The sequence below is a fragment of the Dipodomys spectabilis genome, unplaced genomic scaffold (assembly GCF_019054845.1).
Source record: "Dipodomys spectabilis isolate Male_0828 unplaced genomic scaffold, ASM1905484v1 ptg000054l, whole genome shotgun sequence".
Taxonomy (NCBI): Eukaryota; Metazoa; Chordata; class Mammalia; order Rodentia; family Heteromyidae; genus Dipodomys; species Dipodomys spectabilis.
The window spans coordinates 20,101,595-20,127,135 of record NW_024870731.1 but is presented as its reverse complement, the minus strand read 5'-3'; the positions used below and the strand labels follow the sequence as shown (position 1 = coordinate 20,127,135).

Sequence of the window (25,541 nt, the reverse complement as noted above, 5' to 3'; positions counted from 1 at the left end):
CCTTATGACTTTAGAAAACACTTTGGTTTGTTTTTAGGTTTTAATTTCTTAATCCATTCCAGTGGTTTTTATTTTTATCTTTCTCAGTCTAAGATTAAAATGTGCTTTCCTTCTTTTTTTTGGGGGGGGGGGCCTGGTTGTGGGGCCTGAACTCTGGGCCTTAGCGCTGTCCCTCAGCTCTTCAGCTCAAGGCTAGTGCTCTACCACTTGAGCCACAGTGCCACTTCCGGCTTTTTTCATTTTTGCTTATGTGGTACTGAGGAATAGAACCTAGGGCCTCAGGCATGCAAGGCAAGCGCTCTACCACTGAGCCATCTTCCCAGCCCTGCTTTCCTTCTTATGCATATTTGTCATTACAAACTTTTTTTACTCATTATTTACCATTTTCATCTGGATTTAAATGTTCCTGATGCTTTTATTATGTTGGATACCCACAGACAGTAACCACTGTATTTTAAATATGTCCAAGCTGGGTATAATGGCTGACACTTGTAATCCTAGCTACTCAGAAAGTGAAGATTGGAAGAATTAGAGTTGGAGGCTAGACAGGACAAATCATGAGATTCCATATCAGCCAATAAAACCCTGGGTGTAGTGGTATGTAGCCTGTCATCCCAGCTACAAGTATATGATAGCTGTCCAGACCATCCAGACCACCTTGGACATAAATATGAGACCATCTTCAAAAAATAAGGAAAGCAAAAAGGGCTCAGGTGTGACTCAAGTGGTAGAGTACCAGCTGGCAAATGTAAGGCCAGAGAGAAAACTTAACATTTGTAGAGAAACCATGGTACAGTGCTAAATCTGAGCAAAAACATCAGTTCTTGTTCTAAGTGGATTTGACATTTAGACAATATTGACCTCTAAATATTTCTTCTCTGGAAATAGGAATATGGTTATGTACTTTACAAAGCTTGCATTATCTATTAAAAGGCCACTTTGGGTTATTTTGTTTGTTAAATGTCCTGTATGTCATAGATTAACTTTTTTTTTTTTCTTTTTGTGCTGGTCCTGGAACTTTAACTCAGGGCTTGGCCGTTGTTCCTTAGCTTTTTTTTTTTTTCCAAGCATTCCTTAGCTTTTTTGCTCAAGGCTAGCTCTACCACTTGAGCTATAGCTCTACTTCTGGCTTTTTTTTTGTGTGTGGTTAATTGAAGATAAGAGTCTCATAGTCTTTCCTGCCTAGCCTGGCTTTGAACCACGATCTTCAGCTCTCAGCCTCCTGAGTAGCTAGAATGATAGATGTGAGCCACTGGCACCCAGCACTTTTGTAAAATGCAACTTAGATGAATGATTAGAAAAATGAAATAGAACCCAGAAAATGTAAAATACAAGTCTAAATTCTAGTAATATCAAGTTGTTTATAAAGGTTTTAAATGTTGCTGGGAGGATTGCAGTTCAAAGTTAGCTGGGGCAGGAAAGTCTGTGAGTAACTTATCTCCAGTTAAAACACCAAAAAGCTGAATTGGAGTTGTGGTTCAAGTGGTAGAGTGCTAGTTTTGAGCAGAAAACAAAACAAAACATTGAGTAACAACACCTAGGCCCCAGGACCAACACCCCATTACCTCCAAAAAAGCTTTTAAATGTGTACGCTCAATTTGTGTATTTATTTGGTCAGGGTTCAGTTTGTGAACTGAAACCAGTGCAGAGACTACTTTGAGATGCTCTGTTCTAAAGTACTGTTTCTCGGCAATTCCAACTCATAACTCTGATGACAGAGTCTTTGTGGAGGTTAAAGGACAGTAGCTAGGATTACAGACATGAGCCACAGTACCTCACTTTCTTTTATTATTTTTTTTATTAAGTAGTTGTATGATGAGGTTACAATTCCATATGAGTACAATGCTGACGAGTTTTGATTGAAGAAAAGAAGTTTCTATTTCTGTTTCAGTTGACCTCAAAGTGACATTTAAAAAACAGCTTAAGATACAATTTACATAGAATGCATTTTATATTTCAGTGAATTTTTTTGTTGTTCTGTGTCTTTTTTGTACTTATGGTTCAAGGATACCTGGGCTACTTAGTGAGAATATGTCTCAGATATCAGTAAAAAAAGAAACTGAGTTGAGACATACTTGACTCTTCTTGACAGTTTAGGCAACATTTACTATAACAGGGTTAAAGTATAGGAAGAAGTAAAAATTTGAGAAACATGTTCTGTCTCCCATGCAGAAAATGGGAATTAAAGACTTCTAGCCATATTTAATTTTTTTTCTCCACCAGCAAAGTAATATTAGTGTTTATAATTGTATGTAGATGTACTTGCTGGTTTGCTTTAAAAAAATTAAACATATTGGGACTATGTTGGAAGGATGGGTGCGAATATTCAAAGGAGTAACATTGTTGAAGATGCTTTTGTATTCATAGATTGCTTTCTTGAGTGACAACTCCTATGTACAACTACTTAAAGGTAACAAAAATATATTTTAAAAAGTGAACAAATGCAGTGGTGGTACTCATAGACATCATGTTGAAAATGAGCTATGCATCTTGTAAGTGGAACTGGAAGGAATCAACAGAGAGTAAAAGAAGGGGTGACATTGTCCAAAAAGAAGTGTACTCTTTACCTGACTTAGGAAACTATAACCCCTTTGTGTATCACCTTTATAATAACAATAACAATAAAAATTAAAATACATACAAAATTTAAACATGTCAAGTTTGTTTTCCCTTCCAGAATGTCAGATAGCTATGTATGTAATAAGTAATAATAAAATATTGAGCATATTTCACATTTATTAATTATAAATCTAATGACTTGGAAAATTTAAGTGACAAGTTACTTCATGTGTTTTTTAATAGAATAATTTTTAGAATACTAATGGTTTTAAAATACTTTTTTTTTTTTGTCAGTCCTGGGGCCTGAACTCTGGGCCTGGGCCTTATCCCTCAGCTCTTCAGCTCAAGGCTAGCGCTCTATCCCTTGAGCCACAGAGCCACTTCCGGCTTTTTCTTCTTGTGTGGTGCTGAGGAATCAAACCCAGGGCCTCATGCATGCAAGGCAAGCGCTCTACCACTGAGCCACCTTCCCAGCCCCTTAAAATAATTATTATCTAACAGTTTACTTAGGTTTTACTTTTTATTTTTGATGGCACTGGGGTTTGAACTCAGGGCCTTGAAGTTGCTCGTCTTGCTTGTTTGGCTAGTACTCTATAACTTGAGCCATGTCCCCAGGCCTATCTTTTTGGTCGTGATTTGGAACTGGAATACGTGGATTTTTTTTCTATTCCAGTTAGCTTTTAACTGAGATCTTCTGAATCTCAGCCTTCTGAGTAGCTAGGATTACTAATTAGGATTACTAATTAGGATTACTAATGTCAGGCTTAAATTTTAAGAGGTTTTCTAAAATGATTAGTTAAAAGTCTGTCTTTCCTTCTTTCTTTCTTTTTCTTTTTTTCTTTTCTTTTTTTTTTTTTTTTTTTTGCCAGTCTTGGGGCTCAAACTCAGGGCCTGGGCACTGTCCCAGAGCTCCTTTTGCTCAAGGCTAGCATTCTACCACTTGAGCCACAGTGCCACTTCTGGCTTTTTCTGTATATGTGATACTGAGGAATTGAACCCAGGCCTCCATGCAAGCTAGGCAAGCACTCTACCATGAAGCCACATTCCCAGCTTGATTTTTGCTTGGATGATTAAAACAATAGATTGATTATGTGGGCTCTTCCTAAGTTTTATATATTTTATCTCTCTGAATGAGCTCATTGTGAAATAAAAAAAAACAGATGGAAGGTGAAGGAAAAGGACTTTGCCAGCAACCCCAAAGCTTCCTCATTCACACATCCCCACCCTCCTGTGCGTGTAATCACTGTCTGATAGAAAATTTTGTTTTTTTTTGTCTGTCCTGGGACTTGAACTCAGCCTGGGTGCTGTCCTTCAACTCTTCAGCTCAAGGCTATCTTTCTACCACTTGAGCCACAGAGCCACTTCTGGTTTTCTGGAGATATTGGAGATAAAAGTCTTAGAGACTTTCCTGCCTGGGCTGGCTTTGAACCATGATGCTCAGATCTCAGCCTGTGGAGTAGCTGGGATTACAGGCGTGAGACCCTGGTATCCGGCCCTGATAGAACGTTTTATGTTTTTCTTTGTACCTTCATCATTCAAGTAGGTATCCCTAAGCCCTACAGCTTCATTCTGCTTTTAAAAATTCTAAGCCAGGTGCCGGTGGCTCACGCCTATAATCCTAACTACTCAGGAGGCTAAGATATGAGGATCACGGTTCAAAGCCAGCCTAGGCAGGAAAGTCCATGAGACTCGTATCTCCAATAAAACACTAGGAAACTGGAAGTGACGCTGTGGCTCAAGCGGTAGAGCACTGGCCTTGAGCTGAAGAGCTTAGGGATGGCGCCCAAGCCCAGAGTTGAAGCCCCACGACCAACAACAACAAAAAAATTCTATATATGTAGACTTGAACAATGTGTTCCACTTTTGTGTTTGGCTTCTTTTGCTTATTTAACTTGGAGAAAATGGAGCAGGAAAACTAGTGTAGAGATTTAAGAGTTAGCTGTCTCACTTATAACTTTGAGCAAGATAGTTGGACTTTTAGGTTCTCCTTTTTCTACTGTAAGTCATGAGCAAATGGGTGGAAATGATTTGTAAGATTTTTTTAAGCTCTAAAATTGATGGAACTGGAAAAATAAACATTGAACTAAGTTATCCTTTCTTTCCTTTTCATTTTTGTTAGGTTGTCTTGGAGATACCCAGTTTTGTTTTAGATTTCGACAGTCTTCTGGAAGGAGAGTGTCACTGCATTGTCTCCTCGATCAATTTGACAAAGACTTACCAGTTTACTTAAAGGTTGGAAAAGTAGTCATAGAAAAATGTCATGTGAGAGGAAACATTAGAACATATTGCTTTAGAACTCATGTATTCAGTTACCTCTCATATCATTTGGAAGTATTTTGCTTTTTAGTCTGTAACTTCATTGTATAGCTGCATTTCTTCCGGAAGTCTGATAAGGATTGAGCATGTCAGTGAAACAGACCATAAAATGACTTTTGTTGAACTTTATTTCGGAGGGATACATGGATTAAAGCTAAGGCCTCACATATGTGCTCTACCGCTTGAGCCTCATGACTAGCTCTTTGTCTTTTGTTTTTGAGATAGGATCTCATTAACTTTGCCAGGTCTGGTCTTGAACTGTTTGTTGGTCCTCCTGTACCCATGTATTAGATAGCCAGAATTACAGATATGCACCACCATGTTCAGCTCTTAACACATCTTATTTTTTTATTTTTTTTTTGGTGGGGGGGGGTCCAGTCATGGGCCCTGAACTCTGGGCCTGGGCGCTGTCCCTCAGCTCTTCAGCTCAAGGCTAGCACTCTACCACTTGAGCCACAGCACCACTTGCGGCTTTTTTCTTTTTGCTTATGTGGTGCTGAGGAATTGAACCCAGGGCCTCATGCATGCAAGGCAAGCACTCTACCACTGAGCCACCTTCCCAGCCCATTGAAACACATTTTAATGTCATTGTGAATGATAGGAATGGATTAAGAATGCCGAGGTAATTTTCTTTTGCTTGTAATTCTGTGTTTAGGGGTTGGAGGCATGGCTCAGGTGGTAGAGCACCTACCAATGATAAAGCATCAGATAGTCAGTTCAAATCCCAGTTTCAGATGGAAAAAAATAATTCTGTGTTTAGTTAGATGTGAGGGTGGGGGGGCACTATATAGTAAATATCTATAGTTGGAGTAATAATTCCCTGTGATAAGTCCTTTATACATGAATTTAATTTCCATTTACTGTTTATTAAAAAACTTTCAGTAATTCAAATGATTTTATAATCTGTCTCTTTTTGCTATTCTTTGCTTATATCTGTGACTACATGAGGAACATTCCATCTGAATGTCCTGTCTGCACATCCAGTATGACTTTGACATTGTTTGCCTGTAAGCAACTTTTGCAATTGACTTCCCTGGTTCCACCAATGGCAGGAACTTATCTCAATAAAGATATGACCTTGGAAATATTTCTTAGAGCTTTTACCTTACTATATTACAATTAACATGGTCTTCTAGCTGATGATAATACTAGCTGTTATTTAGTAGGGCTTTTTAGGCGTTAGGCCCTGTATCTAATAAGCATACTATTTCATTAATCTTCCCTACTGTCTCTGATGAGAGAGTTTCTATTGCAGGTGAGGGAACTGAGAGATAGGACAAAAAATTTTCCCAGGGACCTCCCACCTTCCCCGCCCCCCAGCATACTTTATGTTATATAGTGTTGCCAGCTTAAGTATACATATGTATTCTAAAAATAAGTATCTAAAATGATTGCTAATTGCTAACTAGGAAGAGCTAATGATAGTACTGTTTGCTTCTCCTCAATTTTTGGCTATTTTGAAATAGACCCTTTTAATGTTCCAATTTTTACCCTTATCTCTTCTATACATGTGCTATAGTTTTTGCTAAATGGAACTATATGCTATTTGTTGAGATAGCTTTGTATTTTTCTTTCTCTGTATTTTCGTTCAAATTCCTGGCTCTCTAGACCTGGATACTTTTATCTTTGTTTAAATAATATCCACCTTTCAATGCCCAATTAAAAATCAGCTGCCAGTGGCTCATGGCTATAATTCTAGCTACTCAGGAGGCTGAGATCTAAGAATCGCTAACCTGGGTAGGAAAGTCTGTGAGACTCATTTCCACCTAACTACCAAAAAAGCTGGAAATGGAGCTATGGCTCAAGTGGTAGAGTGCTAGCCTTGAGCACAAATGCTCAGAGTCAGTGCCCAGGCCCAGAGTTCAAGCCCCAGGACTGGTAACACACACACAAAAATAAAATCAACTGACTTGATTATACAGCAGATGAAACTGTCAGTACTATTGAGAAAATATATCTAATAAATCATTGTCAATCTAAAAAATTTATCAGGCCCATATTTTATAGATACCTCTACATTTATATGGTTAAGTCATTGGTGCTGTGTTTCTTATTGATGATCACATTGGTTTTATATCCCTTCATTTATTGCTTCTTCAGATATTGTAGAAGGTTCATTAAAAAAACATACTTTTTTAACAATTCACCAACAACTAGCAGTGACAGCAACCAGTTCTTCAGATGTCCAGGTGAATAACTATAGCATGCTGAAGAAAGGTGAGGATAAATGGCTGGTAATGGTATATGGTCCAGTGTCCAGCATAAAACATACTCCTTTCTGATCTTTCCCTTTATTCCCCTAACCAGAATATATGCATAAGAAACTTCCTTTAGCTGCAAATTAATCTATTGCCACAATAACAAAGTGTTAGAATATAAACCTGTAATTCACAAACTCTTTAGCCACCTCAGTTGGTTACAGCATGTAAAAGGAAATATTCTTATATATACATATCGGTGTCTCCACTTTTTAATAAAACAAGTGAAATAAAAAGATATCATTTTATCCTAATTGAATTTTTGATATCCTTTTATCATGAAAAGGATACTACTGCATCTTTTTTCTTTTTTCTTTCTTTTCTTTTTTTTGGTGCTGCTAATGGAGCTTGCACGCAGGCCTGAGCATCATCCCTGAATTTTTGTGCTCAAGGTTTGAGCCTCAGTGCTACTTCTGGCTTTTTGGATTGTTAATGGGAGATAAGAGTCTCACATACTTTCCTGCCCTGGCTGGCTTTGAAACAACATTTTCAGATATGACTCTCCTGGGTAGTTAGGAATTTAGGCTGAGCCAGTGGGGCCTGTTTGTTTTCTGTTTTTTGTTGGTGGTGATGGTGGTGGTCATGGAGCTTGAACTCAGGGCCTGGGCGCTGTCCCTGAGCTTTTGTGCTCAAGGAGACACAGCTTGGAGACATAGCTTTACTTGCGGTTTTCTGGTGGTTAATTGGAGATAAAGGTCTCATGGATTTTCCTGCCCAGGCTGGCTTTGAACCACAGTCCTCAGATCTCAGCCTTGTGGGTAGCTAAGATTACAGGTGTGAGCCACCAATGCCCGACATGTTTTCCTTTTTTCTTAAAGATGAATGGTGCATTACTTAATCCAGTAATTGTCAATTGTCAGCCATTCCACCTTTTTGACTTTTCACATTTTATTACAATCATTTTTGCAGTTTTTATTACAATTTGCATTTGCAGTTTTGCAATGTCATTAATGGTTAGAATTTTACCTGATATTGAATATAGATAATGTGTATATTAAAAAGACAGTGTTAATGCTGACTTGGCTCTGAGTTTTAAGCCTTAGGACCGTGCGCGCGCATGCGTGCGCATAAACACACACACACACACACACACACACACACACACACACACAAACATGACAGTGTTTAAAAGGGAATTAGAACTGGAGTAAATTTTCAACACTCCATCAATAATATGGCATTTAATTTTTTGGTAGTAATTGTTCTTCATATGCTTTATCAATTTACTATTATAAAAATAGATATTTTTAACATTCACTGTTGAGTCCTTTGTTCGTAATGCTGTAGTTGGGATTAGGGCTTCAATTTTCACTGCTTAAATATCATCATATATTTGATATGCCCAGACTGCATAAAATTTTAAGCAGGGTATTCTTGTAAAGTTAATGTGAAAGTACTGTTAAAAGAATTTCCCCCTGCAAAAAAATAATCAGCCGATTCCATGAAGTCATTAATCTTCCTATTTGACCTTCCTATGACTCTTTGTGCTGTTTACTTGGGCCCTGCCTACCTATTATGTAATAATCATTTTTGTTCTTTTCTTATCCCTCCTACATTGTAATTGCCTGAAGGAACTGTATCATGCATCCTTTTTTCTTCCCTACTACATTATCTTCTTTAAAGAAGATGATCTATAAATGCTTATTTAAGGAATAACAATCAAAAATTAAAAGACAACTAAGCCAGTTTATTCCATTAGATTGTAAAAACTTCACAGATTGAGAGTGGGCATGATGGCAGAGACTTGTAATACCAATCAATATTCAGGAGGCTGGAGGCAGGGGGATCATAAATTTAAGGCCAGTCTGGGTTACATAGTGAGATCAAGACTCAAATATCAAAAAAAAATTTTATTGGAATTTAGCTCTGTTTATTGCTTCTCTTGGAATTCTATATTAAGATGCCTCATTTTTGTAAAAAGATTGACCTTTTAACTCTGGAAAACAGAATCATAGGCAAAAATTTTTTTTCTTTTTGGTCCAGTTGTGGGGCCTGAACTCTGGGCCTGGGCACTATCCCTCAGCTCTTCAGCTCAAGGCTAGTGCTCTACCACTTGAGCCACAGCGCCACTCCGTTTTTTTTCTTTTTTGCTTATGTGGTGCTGAGGAATCCAACCCAGGGCCTCATGCATGCAAGTCAGGCGCTCTACCACTGAGCCACCTTCCCAGCCCTCATAGGCAAAATTTTAAAGAAACCAAATATAGCATTCTGGAAAGTATAGAATTCGATTATTTCACTAGTATAAATATTAGTAAAGAATAGAAGCCTATTAAATTTTAGGGGTAAGCCTGGGGCTAGTGGCTCATGTCTATAATCTCACTTACTTAGGAGGCTGAGATCTGAGTGTTTTTAAGCCAGCCCTGGCAGTAAGGTCTGGAAGATAATTTTTTTTTTTTTTGGGTCTGGTCATGGGGCCTGAACTCTGGGCCTGGGCTCTGTCCCTCAGCTCTTCAGCTCAAGGCTAGCGCTGTACCACTCTTGAGCCACGATGCCACTTCCGGCTTTTTTCTTTTTTGCTTATGTGGTGCTGAGGAATCGAACCCAGGGCCTCATGTATGCAAGGCAAGCGCTCTACCACTGAGCCACCTTCCCAGCCCTGTAAGATTCTTACATACAACTAACCACCAAAAAAATTGGAAGTGGATCTGTGGCCCAAGTGATAGAGTATTAGCCTTGAGCAAAAAGCTCAGGGACAGTGTCCAGCCTCTGAGTTTAATCTCCAGGACACACACACACACACACACACACACACACACACACACACACACACACACACACACCACACACACACACCACACACACACACACACACACCACCACACACACACACACACACACACACACACAAAATCTAGGGGGACTTATCACACTTTGGTACTTAGATTACTGTCTTTGAGCAAGTTAGCAGGTTTTTATCTGCTAACTTTATAATTATTTTTAAGTAGAAAGTATAACTAGTACGTTTTGTATATCTTACCTCTTGATTTGAATGTATAAAGAAACTTGATGTTAATATTAAAGAATGGATATATATGTATATGTCTGTGTATGTATGTGATCTTTGTCACTTCTTTCATAGAAAGATCCTGCTTATTTTTATGGCTATGTGTATTTTCGGCAAGTTCGAGATAAAACTCTCAAAAGAGGCTACTTTCAGAAGGTAATTATAATAAAGTATTTACATTGTGATTAATAAAATAGAAACTGTTAGATCCTTAAATTTCCGGGTTTTTTGTTGTATTTTATCTGTGCTTTTTATATTACAACACATTTCCTTGGACTATTTTTTTATATTTTTTATTGTAAAGATGCTGTACAGAGGGGTTACAGTTACATGAGTAAGGTAATGAGTACATTTCCTATGGAGCATTGTTACCCCCTCCTTTGTTTTTCCCCTACCATCCCTTCCCTCCCCCCTCCCTAGTTCCTCCCTCCCCCCCCAAGTTGTAAAGTTCATTTTCAACATATGTCTTGTACTTCTCATTGTTACAGTAGGTCAACCTGTATCCTTATTTCAGCATTTTGTTATATCCCTTCCCTTCTCCAAATTAGAAAAATATATATACAAGATGCAGGGCACTGGAATAAAATACAGTGAAAACAGAGGTTATACCATGGGGGAAGAACTACAAAAGAAACAAAAAAAATCACATAGTACGTTATATACACATTAAAAACAGCAGCAAGAAAGATAAAACCTCTTGTGTCTCTATCTTGGGGTTTATTTTGCTTAGCATCATCTTACATGGTCATATGTACATAGCTTTTGATGTTTTCTGCTTGTCCTAGACATACACTAGTTATTGCAAATAAGGGAAATCATGGGACTTATATTTCTTTGGGCCTGGCTTACTTCACTTAATATAATTTTTTTTCCAAGTGTTTTCCCTGGAGTATTTTAACTAATGATTTTTTGCTACCTCTGTGCTAAACTCCTGGCAATGAGTTGTGCTTAGTTTATGTAAAAGTGCTTAGTTTTAACATTTTGGAATAAGGGAAAGAATAAACAAGTTGTAATATTGTGTTACAAATAAAGGCCGGTAGTATCTTTTGAGTATTCAGTCAAACTTAGCAACTTCTTTCTCTTTCTTCTCCTTTCTCCCTCTCCTCTCCTTCTCTCCCTCTCTCCCTCCCCCTTTATTTTACCTCTCCCTCTGTTTTACTTCTTCCTTACTTTCCGCTGCCCAGTTCTGAGGTTTGAACTTAAAGGTCTCAGGCTGCAAAGCAGACCTCTACCACTTAAGCCATGTCCCCTACTGTCTTAAAAAAAAAAAAAAAGGAAAACAATGAATCAGCTCTGTTAAATCCCAGCTATCAAGACATATTTTTCCCATTTGTAACCAGATTTTCTCTGATTACTAATTGATGGTGGATGCAAAAGTAACGAGTGGTTTTTCAGGAAAATGATGTTTAAAATCAACATCACAATCTCTATCTGAAGCAATCAAAGTATATGGTCACAATTTCTAAGTATATGGCTATGAGGGTTAGAGGCATGGCTCATGTTGTAGAGCAAAGACAAGATGAATGAGTGCAAGATTCTTGAGTTCAAGCTTTGGGAGTGGACACAAAACAAAACAACACCCCCCTCCCCCATGACAGTTCTAAGTATTTGGTTAGGACAGTTGGAAGTGTATAATATAAACAGTTATAGAATTTTGGGAAAGGAATCACAACGTTTTCTTTCCTTAATACAAACATATTATATGGTTAATTGCTAATATTGCTGGAATACAGAGAGCAATAACTAGGTTATAGAAATTATCCATGATGTTGATCTATTTATAGAAATTTCTTTTTCCTGAAGCGTAACATCTGTGCTTGCAGATGCTGTTAGTTTTTTGTTGTTGTTGTTTTGTTTTTGTTTTGGTCGTGGGACTTGAACTCTGGGCCTGGGTGCTGTCCCTCAGCTCTTCAGCTCAAGGCTAGCACTCTACCACTTGAGCCACAGTGCCACTTCTGGCCTTTTCTGTTTATGTGGTACTGATGAATTGATCCCAGGGCTTCATGCATATGAGGTACTCTATCTCTGAACCACCTTCCCAGCCCCTCGTTTTTAAAGTGTGATAATAAGGTTAAACTTTTTCCTTTTTTTGGTGCTGATGCTAAGATTTAAACTTGTGTCATTTGAGATTGCTTTGGCTTCCTTACTTGCAAGTGTGGTGCTCTACTACTTGAAACCACTAGGATAGCTTTTTTGCTGATTATTTTGGAGAGTCTTGTGGACTTTTCTGCCTGGGGTAGCTTTGAACCATGATTCTCCATGTCTACAGGTGTGAGCCACTGGTGCCCAGCTTGCTTACTTTGTTTTTGTTTTTTTCCTTTTTTGGCAATATCGGAATTTGAGTTGAACTCATGCTTGTCAGTCAGGTCCCTTACCACTGGAGCCTTACCTCCTTTCTTAACTTTTTTGCATTCTGTAGCTATGATTTTGTGTTTCTTTTGAACCATTTGTCTTTAAAGTCATTTGATCTCAATTTTATATTTATTGCTGATTTTAGCTTGTTAATGAAAGACAAAAGTAGTTAACATAATTACAATCATTAGGCAATTAAATTAATTAAAATTAAGCAATATTTCTTTTCTTTCCCTAGTCACTGGTTTTGATCAGCAAACTACCTTACATTCATTTTTTTCACACCGTGCTCAAACAAATAGCACCAGAGTATTTTGAGAAAAATGAGCCTTATTTGGAAGCAGGTAAGTTAAGCATTGTATAATGCATGTGTTCTCAATGGAGTTTTAAAATTTACTGGAAATGTATGGCAAAATTAAGTCAACTCTTTCAAATATCAGAAAAGAATTTAAGGGAGCCATGGTAGACATACAAAACTATTTGGCATCTTTACCTAAAAATATCAAATGCAGTTATCTGTTTTTATCTTCTCCAATAACATAGAAAATTTCTGTATATTAGAACAATAATAAAGTTTAAGCTTTAATCTGACATTTTAGAATATCACTGAGCAGAAATCCTTAGATTTGATGGAGGTCTATGCCAGGTAATGTGCGTCAATTCTAGTAGTAATAAATGAATAAGAAAATTTCTTATAGAACTATTAGTTTATTGCTTTCAAGAAATTTATTAAATAAATAGCTCAAGTGGTAGAGCACTAGCCTTGAGCTGAAGAGCTGAGGGACAACATTCAGGCCCAGAGTTCAAGCCCAAGGACTGACAAAAAGAAAAAAAAAAAAAAAGAGTTTGGGGCTGGGAAGGTGGCTCAGTGGTAGAGCGCTTGCCTTGCATGCATGAGACCCTGGGTTCGATTCCTCAGCACCACATAAGCGACTGGACCCAAAAAAAAAAAAAAGAAATTTATTAACAATTTACATCTACAATATACATATTTCAGAGAGAAATGTAAGATGTTTTATAATTTAAAATTTTAAATTGTTTAAAATACTTAAAAAATTACTTTTCTCTTACTTTCTGTTCTTCCAAGCACATTTCTCTTGCCTTGTAGAAAACAGAGTTCTGATTTCTTTCTTTTTTTGGGGAGGGGGGGTCCAGTCATAGGGCTCAAGGCTAGCGCTCTACCACTTGAGCCACAGCGCCACTTATGGCTTTTTTCTTTTTGCTTATGTGGTGCTGAGGAATGGAACCCAGGGCCTCAGGCATGCAAGGGAAGCGCTCTACCACTGAGCCACCTTCCCAGCCTCCAGAGTTCTGATTTCTAATACTCTAATACTTTAATATTTTTATTGATAGTAAGAAAAAAAAATTTTGTTACATTTCCAGCTTGTAATGATGTTGATCGATGGCCTGCTCCAGTGCCAGGGAAAACATTGCATCTACCTATTATGGGTGTAGTAATGAAGGTAATAACTTTTTTCTCATTTGTCTTCTTTTTAAAGAAAACTGTAGGAAGTTCACACATGGGTATGCTTTTAACTTTGTAATAATATTTAGTAGTATTACTGCTTTCTCCTTTTTGTAATGGATATGAAATGTTATAGAAATACCACCATTTGGGCTGGGAAGGTGGCTCAGTGGTAGAGTGCTTGCCTTGCATGCATGAGGCCCTGGGTTCGATTCCTCAGCACCACATAAGCAAACAGAAAAAAGCTGAAAGTGGAGCTGTGATTCAGGAGGCAAAGTGAGAGGAGAAGAAAAAAAGCCCAGGTACCGTACACAGGCCCCTGAGTCAAGCCCCAGGAGCACGAAAACAAATGAACAAACATGTGCTTTCTGTAGTAGTGTTTTTGTTTTTAAGAAATCAGGGCTGGGGGGTGAAGGCCAAGGCCTCTGGGCGGGAATGAAACACACTCCCCATGGAGCAGGGGACCCGCGCGGAGCCATGGACAGTACAGTGGTAGCAGTTGGGCTGACCATTGCTGCTGCAGGATTTGCAGGCCGTTAGGTTTTACAAGCCATGAAGCATATGGAGCCTCAAGTAAAACAAGTTTTTCAAAGCCTACCAAAATCTGCCTTCAGCAGTGGCTATTACAGAGGTGGATTTGAACCCAAAATGACAAAACGGGAAGCAGCGTTAATACTAGGTGTAAGCCCTACTGCCAATAAAGGAAAGATAAGAGATACTCATGGACGAATTATCTCTTAACTCACCCAGACAAAGGAGGATCGCTTTACATAGCAGCCAAAAATCAATGAAGCTAAATATTTACTAGAAGGTCAAGCTAAAAAATGAAGTAAATATATGATGAATTTTAAGTTCATATAAATTTATGAGTACCAACTTTTTATAATAAAATGCCTCAAATAAAGTTTTTAAAAAATGAAAAAAAAATCAGGGCTGGGAAGGTGGCTCAGTGGTAGAGTGCTTGCCTTGAATGCATGAGGCCCTGGGTTTGATTCTTCAGCACCACATAAACAGAAAAACCTGAAGTGGTGCTGTGGCTCAAGTGGTAGAGTGCTAGTCTTGAGCTGAAGAGCTGAAGGACAGCGCCCAGGCCCAGAGTTCAGGCCCAAGACTGATTAAAAAAAAAAAAAGAAAGAAAAAAAGAACTCAGTGTTTTACTCATAAGCTTTATATGAGTATACTTTCGTGTTTCACAATTCACTTATCAAACTGGGTTTATTTTTGACAATATTATTTAATTAATCAATTAATGAATTTAAACTTATTTACTAGAGATTGAACCAGGGCCTCATGCATGTTGGGCAAGTGTGCTATTACTTGAACCACATCTTTAGCTTTTTTCAAAAATTCATTTTGTTTTGAGACAGTCTTGTTAACTTTACCTGGGCTGACTTGAAACTCAAAGTCCTCTTGCTTCTACCTCCCAAGTAGCTGGGATTATACTCATGAGCCACAAAAGCATTCTCTGTTTGGATATACTCATTTTTTATATATATTCTTTCTTCCTTAGGAAGTTATTTAAAATAATAATGAGATCTCTAGGATGAGAGTTCTCATTGTTTCTAGTTGGATTCATCTACAAGTTTGGCAGGCTTGAGAGGGTGTGTTTGGGTGTGTGTATATTAATGAAGCAAAGACTGGAACAATAAACAGGAAACAGTATGAGGCTGATGTCCTTTTTCTGTTTTTCAGCATATTGCTTCTCAGTAGGTTAGTGATTTCTGTGTTTATGGACATGAAGACCTTGGCTCGGTTATTTTCTGCTGTGACTAAAAATAAGTATAATCTTGGCTTTATAATCTAACATAAATATTTTGTTTTTATAGCTTTTTAGGCATTGCTGAATATATCCTTTTGGCAGGAGGATAGAGTACTTTTGAGTACTTCCTTTATAGCCAAAGATAATTTCTTCTCTTTCTGTTTTAAGGTACGGATTCCCACATGCCATGACAAGCCCGGAACAACTCAAATAGTACAGTTAACTCAGCAGGTAGTGTGGTATTATTATATAAATATCACGGAAGTTTTATACTGCAAATGCAGCATCTTGGGTTTATTATATAATTCTGAATATTATTGAACTATCCCATTAAATTTTTAGTAGATTGATAACAAAGTTTCTAGTATTAATTTTTCCTTATTATTGCAGAAATACTGTAGAACTCCGAATTTATTATGTAATTGTGAGGACAAGTAGACAGTAAATATGGTTTGGTTTAATTTTGTCAAAACCTTTTATAGGAGTGGCCTAGTAGAGGTCTGATTTTAGGAGACTCAGGTTTCTGTAATTATAGTTTTGTTGTTTTTTTCTGAAGGCAATAGTAACTGTTCATCAGTAGGGTTGAATTTTTTACTTGAAATGGTTTATCTGCTATATTAACACTTTGTTCTCTAAATTCAGTAACAATGGAGAACAGTAGGACAACTGATATTTCCTATTCCATATATTTACTAATATTAGTGGAAGTATGTCATGCAGTTGTGAACTAACCTCATATTTGATAATATTTAATGTTTGTGTTTATTTTCTCTCCTCTTCTGCATTGGGGGAGATTAGAAAGACCCATTTTCTATTTCTGGCTGCTTCTGGAAAAATCTTAAAAAAGTAGACAGGGCAGCATGGTTTAAAAATTATGTGATAGGCATATTTTAAAAGTCAGTTTCTAAAAATTTTGATAATTTCAATTATTTTTCTTTTTTCTTTTTCAGTCAGATACAAACATATCTGTTATTTTACCTACTGTTCATGAGGTAGATCTTTTCAGGTAAAAACAAAAAATTTGTCAACTGTTTTATTACGTTGTGATATTAATTTTTGTTCTAGGATATGGAAAAACTTGGAAGAAAATATTGTGTGTGTGTGTGTGTTTGTGTGTGTGTGTGTGAGTACTTGAGATTGAACTCAGGAGCTTTGTTCTAATTGTCTGTGTTTTTGTGGTAGTTACCCCCAACACTAACATCTTTGATTAGTATGGGTCTCTTTTCCCGAATATAAGTTGCATGTTATTGTTTTCAAAGTAGGTCAGCTATGTTGCTTTAATTCTTTTTTTTTTTTTTTTTTTTTTGGGTCCGGTTGTGGGGCCTGAACTCTGGGCCTGGGCGCTGTCCCTCAGCTCTTCAGCTCAAGGCTAGTGCTCTACCACTTGAGCCACAGCGCCACTTCCGGCTTTTTTTCTTTTTGCTTATGTGGTGCTGGGGAATCGAACCCAAGGTCTCATGCATGCAAGGCAAGTGCTCTACCACTGAGCCACCTTCCCAGCCCCTGTTGCTTTAATTCTTGTTTCTCAATAGATGAGAAAACTAAACCTTGAGAAATAATGAAAAAACTAAACCTTGAGAACTAATCTCACATAGTGATAGTAGTACTGTGTCTAACATTGACTATCTGATGATTGTGCTAATGCTTTACCTCTGACAGTACTTGATTTTGTATGGGTAGACCTTTCATTTTATGTTTATTGTTATGAATGAAAGTTTGAATGTGTATCAATTATTGATATTTTTACATGGAGACTCAACTGAAAACATGAAACAAAGACCTAAAAGATGTCTGATAAAGTTAGGATAATGATAAAGTTAGAAAAGGGTCCCTCATTCCCCTTTTCACCAGGCCAAGGATTAAAAAAAAAAAAAAAAAAAAAAATATATATATATATATATATATATATATATATATATATATATATATTTGAGTAATTGTTCTCAATACCACCCTTTCCATCATCCTCTCCTATTTTTCCACCTCTTATTCCTACCCCCAAGTTACATAGTTCAGGTTTACATAATGTACATTGAATACAATGACTATATTTGCTCACCTGTACTCCTTCATTAATGTGCTCTCTCCTCTTTCCCTTCCCCCCACAAAAATGTTGCCACTTCCTACAATTCATTTTGTTAAACAGTTTATTAGTTGTTCAGAAGACTTAAATCCTTGGACTCTTCCCCTTATGCATACTAGCCTTTGGTCAGTGAATGCCTATATGCATAGAACCCTTTGTATGTTAGTATATATGTTTGTGTTTTACATCTAGCTTCTGCACATGAGAGAAAGCATGCTAGGTCAAGGATTTTTATGAAATGAATCCATAGGCTGTGCCTTTGATTCAGCTCTCTCTTGATCACAAAAAAAAGTTTTTCATTCTGTTTTTAAGTTGAGGAGAGGAGTTTTCTGAAACAGTAAACAACTTAAAATTATATGCTTTTATTGAAGTTCGTCAATTATTCTGTCTGCTGATATATTGCAGTGTTATAAAAATTAGAGTCAAATTGTTATATTTTTATGTATGTTAAAGGAGCTTAGATCTTTATGTATTTCCATGTTCTAAATTAATTTGTTCAGATCAAGAATCAATAGCAGGAAGCATTTATATCAAGACGTTTTACTATGATTATGTATGAATTTAAAAGGCAAGATTGGATAAATAACCAAGTATTCCTACTATGGAAATGCCTTCTAGGTGTTTCTGCCCAGTTTTCTTTCATAGTCAGATGTTGTGGGAGCTGGTTCTATTGGGGGAGCCCCTCGTGGTCATGGCGCCATCCCCATCAGAGTCCTCAGAGACTGTACTGGCTCTTGTTAAGTAAGTATATTTGACTCCCTGTGGTGATTTTTGCAGCACTTTCTCATCTGTGGTACATTTCCCCATACATTATTGCATTGATTCCCACAACCATGTCACAAGGTAGCACATAATGTATATGTTTTAAGGATGATAAAATTGGTTCTGGATCTATGAGGTGGAACCATGTTTTTGTTGTTCTGAGTGATAAGCACATTTCATTTGTCTACATGAAATTGGTCCTTGATATATGTATGGTCAGTGTTTGATAATGGGTACATAGCTAGTAAATAGTGGAGTCAGAATTTCATTCTTTTGTCCCAAGACCAGTGTTTATCTTTTGTTTTTCCCCAGTACTTAAGACCTTGAATATCTAGGCAAGTATCCTGACACTGAACTATATAGCCTGTCTCTTTTTATTTTGAGCCAGAGTCTCACTAAGTTGCCAAGGCTGACCTCCAACTGGCTATGTAGGCCAGGCAGGACTTGAATTTGTGATCTCCTGCCTCAGCCTACCAGGTAGATGGTATTACCACCGTGCCCAGCTAATCATACCAGTATTTTTCAGTATGCTCCATATTACATAATTTCATTTGTATTTTTTGTTTTATTTTGTGATACTAGGACTCAAGGCCTTTTGCTTGCTAAGTAGGTGCTCTGCCAACTGGAACCATGCCAGTGATCCTTTTTGTTTTATTTTTTGAGTAGGGTCTCACATTTATGCCCCAGTCAGCTTAGTGTGTGATCCTATTTATGCTTTCATGTATCTGGGATGACAGGTGAGTACCATCACAGCTATATTGGTTGAGACAGGGATCTTGTGAACTTTTTGCCTAGGATGGCCTTAGCTTGAGGAAGTGTGATTATAGGTATGAGCCAGTGTACATTACTCCATTTGTACTTTTAGTCTTCTAAGATGAGTTTATCATTTATTGAAATAAAACTTCTCACTGGGAAAATATTGCTTATGTGTCAGAGTTGTGAAGTAGAGCCTTTAATTTTGGTGTCTTTTGTTTTGCATGTTCTTCCTGATCCACAGCTGTATTTCTCCATTAAAATACTTCAGTGATTTCCGGCCTTATTTTACGATTCATGATAGTGAATTCAAAGAGTACACTACCCGTACACAAGCTCCGTGAGTAAACTGAATAACTTTCATTGGCAAAGTGTTATCTTTAGGCCCAAAATTATACAGAATTATTCTGGTAGTAAAAATTAAATTTTAAACTGATTTGTTGAATTGAAATCGTTTGTACAACCACTTAAAGATAATACAACTTTTTAAATTAAAAAGTTTACTTTATTGATAAATTGAGTTTATAAAGGAACATTTGAGGAGCTGCTGGTAATACTTAAAGGCTTCAATACTTAGTAACTTACTTTATGTGACCGATTATAGTTGATGGAATCAGTATTCTAATGAATAGCCATTAAACCTGATTCTACTGTCATGAATAATCTAATCTGTAGAAGGAAAAAACACTCTTACCCTTTTCCTTTCAATACCTGTTAGGTTAATTATATATCTTCCTTTTTTGTGTGGTTTTTTTTTTTTTTTGGGGGGGGGGGGTCCAGTCATGGGGCCTGAACTCTGGGCCTGGGTGCTGTCCCTCAGCTCTTCAGCTCAAGGCTAGCACTCTACCGCTTGAGCCACAGCGCCACTTCCGACTTCTTTTCTTTTTGCTTATGTGGTGCTGAAGAATCGAACCTAGGGCCTCAGGCATGCAAGGCAAGCGCTCTACCACTGAGCCACCTTCCCAGCCCCTATATATAAAATATATATATATCTTCTTTTTATAGCTAACTTTTAGAATAACAGCTGCAACAGAAATCTCCGTTTACTTTTTCTATTTCCTATTTTCTGGTAGTGTTACAGTTAGCTGCAGAATGACTTCTTAATATCTACTGAATTTGTTTTCAAATATCATACTGAACTTTGCTTCCAAAGCCATCAATATACTACTCTTGCCAGGCATGGTAACACATACTTACAATAGTAGCACTAAAAGGATCCTTAGTTCATAGCCAACCTGTATTATATAGTTAAACAAACAAACAAACCTAGAAAAAGCAAAAAACAAATGTACAACACAAAAAAATCCCTCATTGGTCTGGGAAGGTGGCTCAGTGGTAGAGCGCTTGCCTTGCATGCTTGAGTCCCTGGGTTCAATTCCTCAGCACCACATAAGCAGAAAAAAAAAAGCCGGAAGTGGCGCTGTGGCTCAAGTGGAAGAGTGCTAGCCTTGAGCTGAAGAGCTGAGGGACAGCGCCCAGGCCCAGAGTGCAGGCCCCACGACCGGACCCCCCCCCCCCCCCCAAAAAAAAAAAACCCTCATTAGTGCCTCACTCCATAAGTACTTTACTAACATATTTCCTACTTCCTCTTTTTTTGTAACATTTATGGATTTTTGGGGGGGGGGGGTAGGCTTTTTTTTTGTTCCAGTACTGGGACTTAACCTCGGTGCTATCTCAGCTTTCTTTTGCTAAAGGATAGCACTCTACAACTTGAGCTACAGTTCTACTTCCAGCCTTTTGATGGTTAATCGGAGACAAGAATCTCATAGGCTTCTCTGCCCAGGCTGGCTTTGAACCTTGATCTTTAGATCTTAGCCTCCTGATTAACCAATACCCTGTTTGTTGCTGTTATTGTTTTTAAACTGAGATAGAGTAGTTGTAGGCTGGCTTCAAACTTGTCATCTTTTGGCCTTCGACTCCCAAGTGCTAGGAATAGAGGTGTGTACTACTTTACCTGGCTACATTTACTGTTTGACCTTGAAAATGTCTTAATCCTTGATCCTGCTCCCTCCTGCCTGGCTGGTCGCACATTTTAATCTCCTTGGCAGATTTATCTTTCTTAACCTTGTAAAATTTGATGTTCTCCAATATTGTGTTCTGATTCTGATTTCAGACAGATAATTTTTTTTCTATACAGTCTTCTGAGTACCTAGGGCTTCTGTTAAGACCCTACTAATGACTAAAAGATTTATTTTCTTGCTTCAGATCTCTGCAAGATCCAGACCTATAATCCAGTTTTTGTTTAAACATATTGTATCTATGCTTTTTAGTGGCATAGGAAACTAACTGTGTTCAAATTAAATTTTTTTTTCTGGTCATGGGGCTGCAACTCTGGGCCTGGACACTGTCCCTGAACTCTTCAGCTCAAAGTGAGTGCTGTACCACTTGAGCCACAGCGCCACTTCTGGTTTTTTGGTAGTTAATTGGAGATGAGTCTCACGGATTTTCCTGCTGGCTTTGAACCATCATCCTCAGATCTCAGCCTCCTGAGTAGCTAGGATTATAGGTGTGAGCCACTGGCACCCGGCCTTAATTAAATTCTTTTTTCTCCCAAATCTCCCTCCCCCCCTTCCTCCTTTCCTTTCTTCCTACCTTCCTTTCCACCTTATACTAGTTTTTGTGGGTTTTTTTTTTTTTTTTTGGTCGTGGGGATTGAACGCTGAGCCTGGGCACTGTCCCTCAGCTCTTCAGTTCAAGGCAAATGCTGTACCACTTGAGCCACAGCGCCACTTCTGGCTTTTTCTGCTTATGTGGTGCTGAGGAATGGAACCCATGGCCTCAAGCATGGGAGGCAAGCACTGTACCATTGAGCTGCTTTCCCACCCCCTACTAGTTTTTATTCAGTATTAAAAACTTGTCATGAATCTCTCCTTCTTGATATGGTTCACATCTAATTTTAACCAAATTCTGCCAAGGAAATAGCCTGAAGTGTGTCTCAGAGTGTTTATCACGGTCTTTCCATAGCCCCTGCCTCATTTTCCCGTCTCGAGCCTTTCTCACCTCCACTGTTGCATTCTTCCCAACACCTTTCCTTTTTGTAGTATAGGACATCTTTTAGTTTTCTCCATAATGATCCTTCTCATTCATACAGCTTACCTCCACTTAGTTTTCTCTCCTTTCCTATAACATCTAAATTTCTTAGCATATGAGTTTGGTATTGCTATCTACTCTCATTTCTGACTATCATCCTTGCCACGTTGTGCTCCAGTAATGTGGAAGTATGTGGACTTCTATGTGTACGGTATGATCTCACTTCAATGGGAAGCACATACTGTTGGTTCTCCTACATCATCCTTCCACCCTTATCTGCTTTGTAGATATTTTTCATATCTGTGTGAGTGTCATCTCCTTGGTGAGGCTGTCCTTTAATTCCCTCACAGACTGCGGGTTCTCATCTATGATTATTGTGGCATTTTATTCTACCTTCATTGTCTTTAATTTTAGGCATTATGATTAGGCATTTATAGCCTTCTATCTTTGTGCGATTTTAGGACCATAAATTTTCATTTTTATATGCATAGTATTAAATACGTTATCTGGAACATAGTTAATGTGAGGAAAGGAAAGATAATGCATACATTGTTCACTCAAAAGTTGTGAATTATTCTTCAGTGGTCTAAAATTCATGTTTTCCTCACCTCTTCTTTGTTTTGTTTTGTGTTTTATACAGGCCCTCAGTCATATTAGGAGTAACCAACCCATTTTTTGCTAAAACACTCCAGCACTGGCCACACATTATTCGAATAGGAGATCTTAAACCTGCAGGTAAAGTATAAGCATGGTGTCCTCTTTGAAATATGTAGTGTGACCATACAGATGTGCTTCTTCGCCTTTGGTTTTTTATGTTACTAGCAACTTTGGTTTTTTTATGTTACTAGCAACTTTAAGGCAACCAAAGTAAAGGCCTTTGGAGAAGAATATAACTTCCTGCTAAAATATGTTTATAAATCTTATGTCCTCCTAGCAAAACACAAACCTATTCTGATATAAACATTGAATTATAGTAAAGCCTCAAATATTTGAATTTTGTGTTTTATAATCTCAGTCAGATTGAGATTTCCAATACTACATGAAGAAAATCTTATAGAAAAATAGAATTTTGCCGAGTGCTAGTGGCTCATGCCTGTAATCCTAGCTACTCAGTAAACTGAGATCTGAGGATTTGAAGCTAGCTCAGGCAGAAAAGTCCCTGCTGTGAAACTCTTACCTCCAATTAACCACTCAAAAGCCAGAAGTGGGCTATGGCTCAAGTGGTAGAGCACTAGCCTTGAGCACAAAGAGACTCAGGGACACCTAGGCCATGAGTTCATAGCTACAACTGACAAAAAAAGAAGAACACTAGAATTATTCTAGACTTGGCACAAAATTTTTAGCAAGGTATCAAAACAAGTACTCTACATCCCTCTGTCATTGGTGTTGATTAAGGGAGTTCGCAGGAGGTGGTGCTTTTCCTGATGAGAAGACGCAACAGGCACTACCTCTGATGTGTGGTGCTCTCACTGTCTTCATAGTATCATGTGATATGCAAGATTTTTAATTTTGATGAAGTTCAGTTTATCGAATTTTTCTTTTATTGTTTGTAGGTTTGTGTTAGTCATGAAATACCATTTATTGTTTGATTACGAATGTTTGGTGCATAACTTAAGACAATTTTTGGCTCCTTGAATCCCGCTGTATACACTACACAAGTTATGCAACACAAACCCCTGCTTATGATTCTGGCTTTGAAAATTCAAAACACTTAGAGAATATTTGTAAAGCTTTAGAGAGAGCATCCTCTGTAGGACAAGGAGGGAAGGTATAGCAAAACTAATTATGTTCTCTTAGGTCCAGAAAATTTGTAGCTAGAGTAGGAATATACATTGGGTTACAGTCCTGTCAGGAGATGCTGACGGCATTGCAGGCATGATTTAGTGCCTGCCTAGTAACTGTGAGGCCCTGATTTCAAACTCCAGTATGACCAAAAAACCAAAATAAACAACAGTGACAATGAAAAGACCTATTATTCCCTTTGGAATCTTTAATTCTCAAGTTCTTATTTCCTGTGTGGGGAGCAAGAAACATTTCTTTTTCTTTTCTATTTCTTCCTACTTTCCCTATTATTTTAACATAAATTCTGGCTAAACTTAAAAAAAAAAAAAAAAAAAAAGATGGGGCTGGGAAGGTGGCTCAGTGAGAGTGCTTGCCTTGCATGCATGAGGCCTTGGGTTCGATTCCTCAGCACCACATACACAGAAAAAAAAGCTGGAAGTGGCTCTGTGGCTCAAGTGGTAGAGTGCTAGTGTTGAGCTGAAGAACTGAGGGACAGCGCCCAGACCCAGAGTTCAGACCCCTGAATGGCAAAAAAACAAAAACAAAAAAGAAAGCTCTACAAAAGAATTAGTAGTGTCAAGAGATTGCTTTTCCTGGATTGTCCCTGTTTGGTTCATATCCCTCATGTTAAATGGAGATATCATTTTAGGATAATGGTATTTGAACAACTATTCCTCAGTGAGAAAATTAATTCTACTGGTTTAAATTGATGTAATTACTCTGACCAGAAGTGGGGTTTGACGATCTCACAGTAGAGAAATTAACATACTTGGCCTACATTGAATGTCTCTGTGTGACTCTACAAGGTGCAGTAAGGATTATTAAGCCTTTTCTCAGATGTGCATGCACACAATAGACATTTCACGGATTTGAAATTAAAACAAATACTTGTAACTTTGGTTTGTTTCTGGCTTTTGTGTTTTTTTTTCCCCCAGAGCCATCTGATACTCATTTTACTTTTTGTAATAGAGAACTTTGTTTATGTTTAGTTTTTCTTTATATCTATACTCTGAGAATTATGTCTGGTAGGGTTAGAATGAATGAAGGATGAATTAATGTGAGTGAAGATTGCTACACTGGTTGTTTTCAGGTTGTTTCTGTTTCTGAAAAACACAAATGTGACTAAAGGTATGGCTCAAAGTGTGTGGAGTCTTTGCTTAGCAAACACAAGACTAAGTTCAAACCCCAATGCCATCCAACATGAACATGATTATTACATGAACATGATGCTAAATTATTCTCTGTCTGGTGTTCAGTTTCTTCTTTACACAGTGAGTTTCAGGAAATAATGTGTTGTGATAAACAGCACTAGTGCATAGAGGAATTTGTGGTCTTTTAGGACTTGGGGAAACAAAAGTATAAGTTCTTTTTTTGGGGGAGGGGTCCGGTCGTGGGGCCTGAACTCTGGGCCTGGGAGC

The 25,541-nt window shown here is 37.8% G+C and overlaps 1 protein-coding gene and 1 pseudogene across 1 annotated transcript in view; both read left to right on the top strand.

Annotated features, from left to right (window-relative positions):
- Nucleotides 1-25,541, top strand: part of Dennd6a (DENN domain containing 6A) — a 55,412-nt gene that overhangs the window by 12,510 nt on the left and 17,361 nt on the right. The window contains exons 4-12 of the mRNA XM_042680250.1: nucleotides 4,679-4,791; nucleotides 10,213-10,293; nucleotides 12,728-12,833; nucleotides 13,873-13,952; nucleotides 15,882-15,944; nucleotides 16,664-16,719; nucleotides 18,415-18,537; nucleotides 19,556-19,651; nucleotides 22,982-23,076. Coding sequence (XP_042536184.1) covers nucleotides 4,679-4,791; nucleotides 10,213-10,293; nucleotides 12,728-12,833; nucleotides 13,873-13,952; nucleotides 15,882-15,944; nucleotides 16,664-16,719; nucleotides 18,415-18,537; nucleotides 19,556-19,651; nucleotides 22,982-23,076 — 813 coding nt within the window. The remainder of the gene's footprint in view (nucleotides 1-4,678; nucleotides 4,792-10,212; nucleotides 10,294-12,727; nucleotides 12,834-13,872; nucleotides 13,953-15,881; nucleotides 15,945-16,663; nucleotides 16,720-18,414; nucleotides 18,538-19,555; nucleotides 19,652-22,981; nucleotides 23,077-25,541) is intronic.
- On the top strand, nucleotides 14,369-14,854 carry LOC122108230 (annotated as a pseudogene).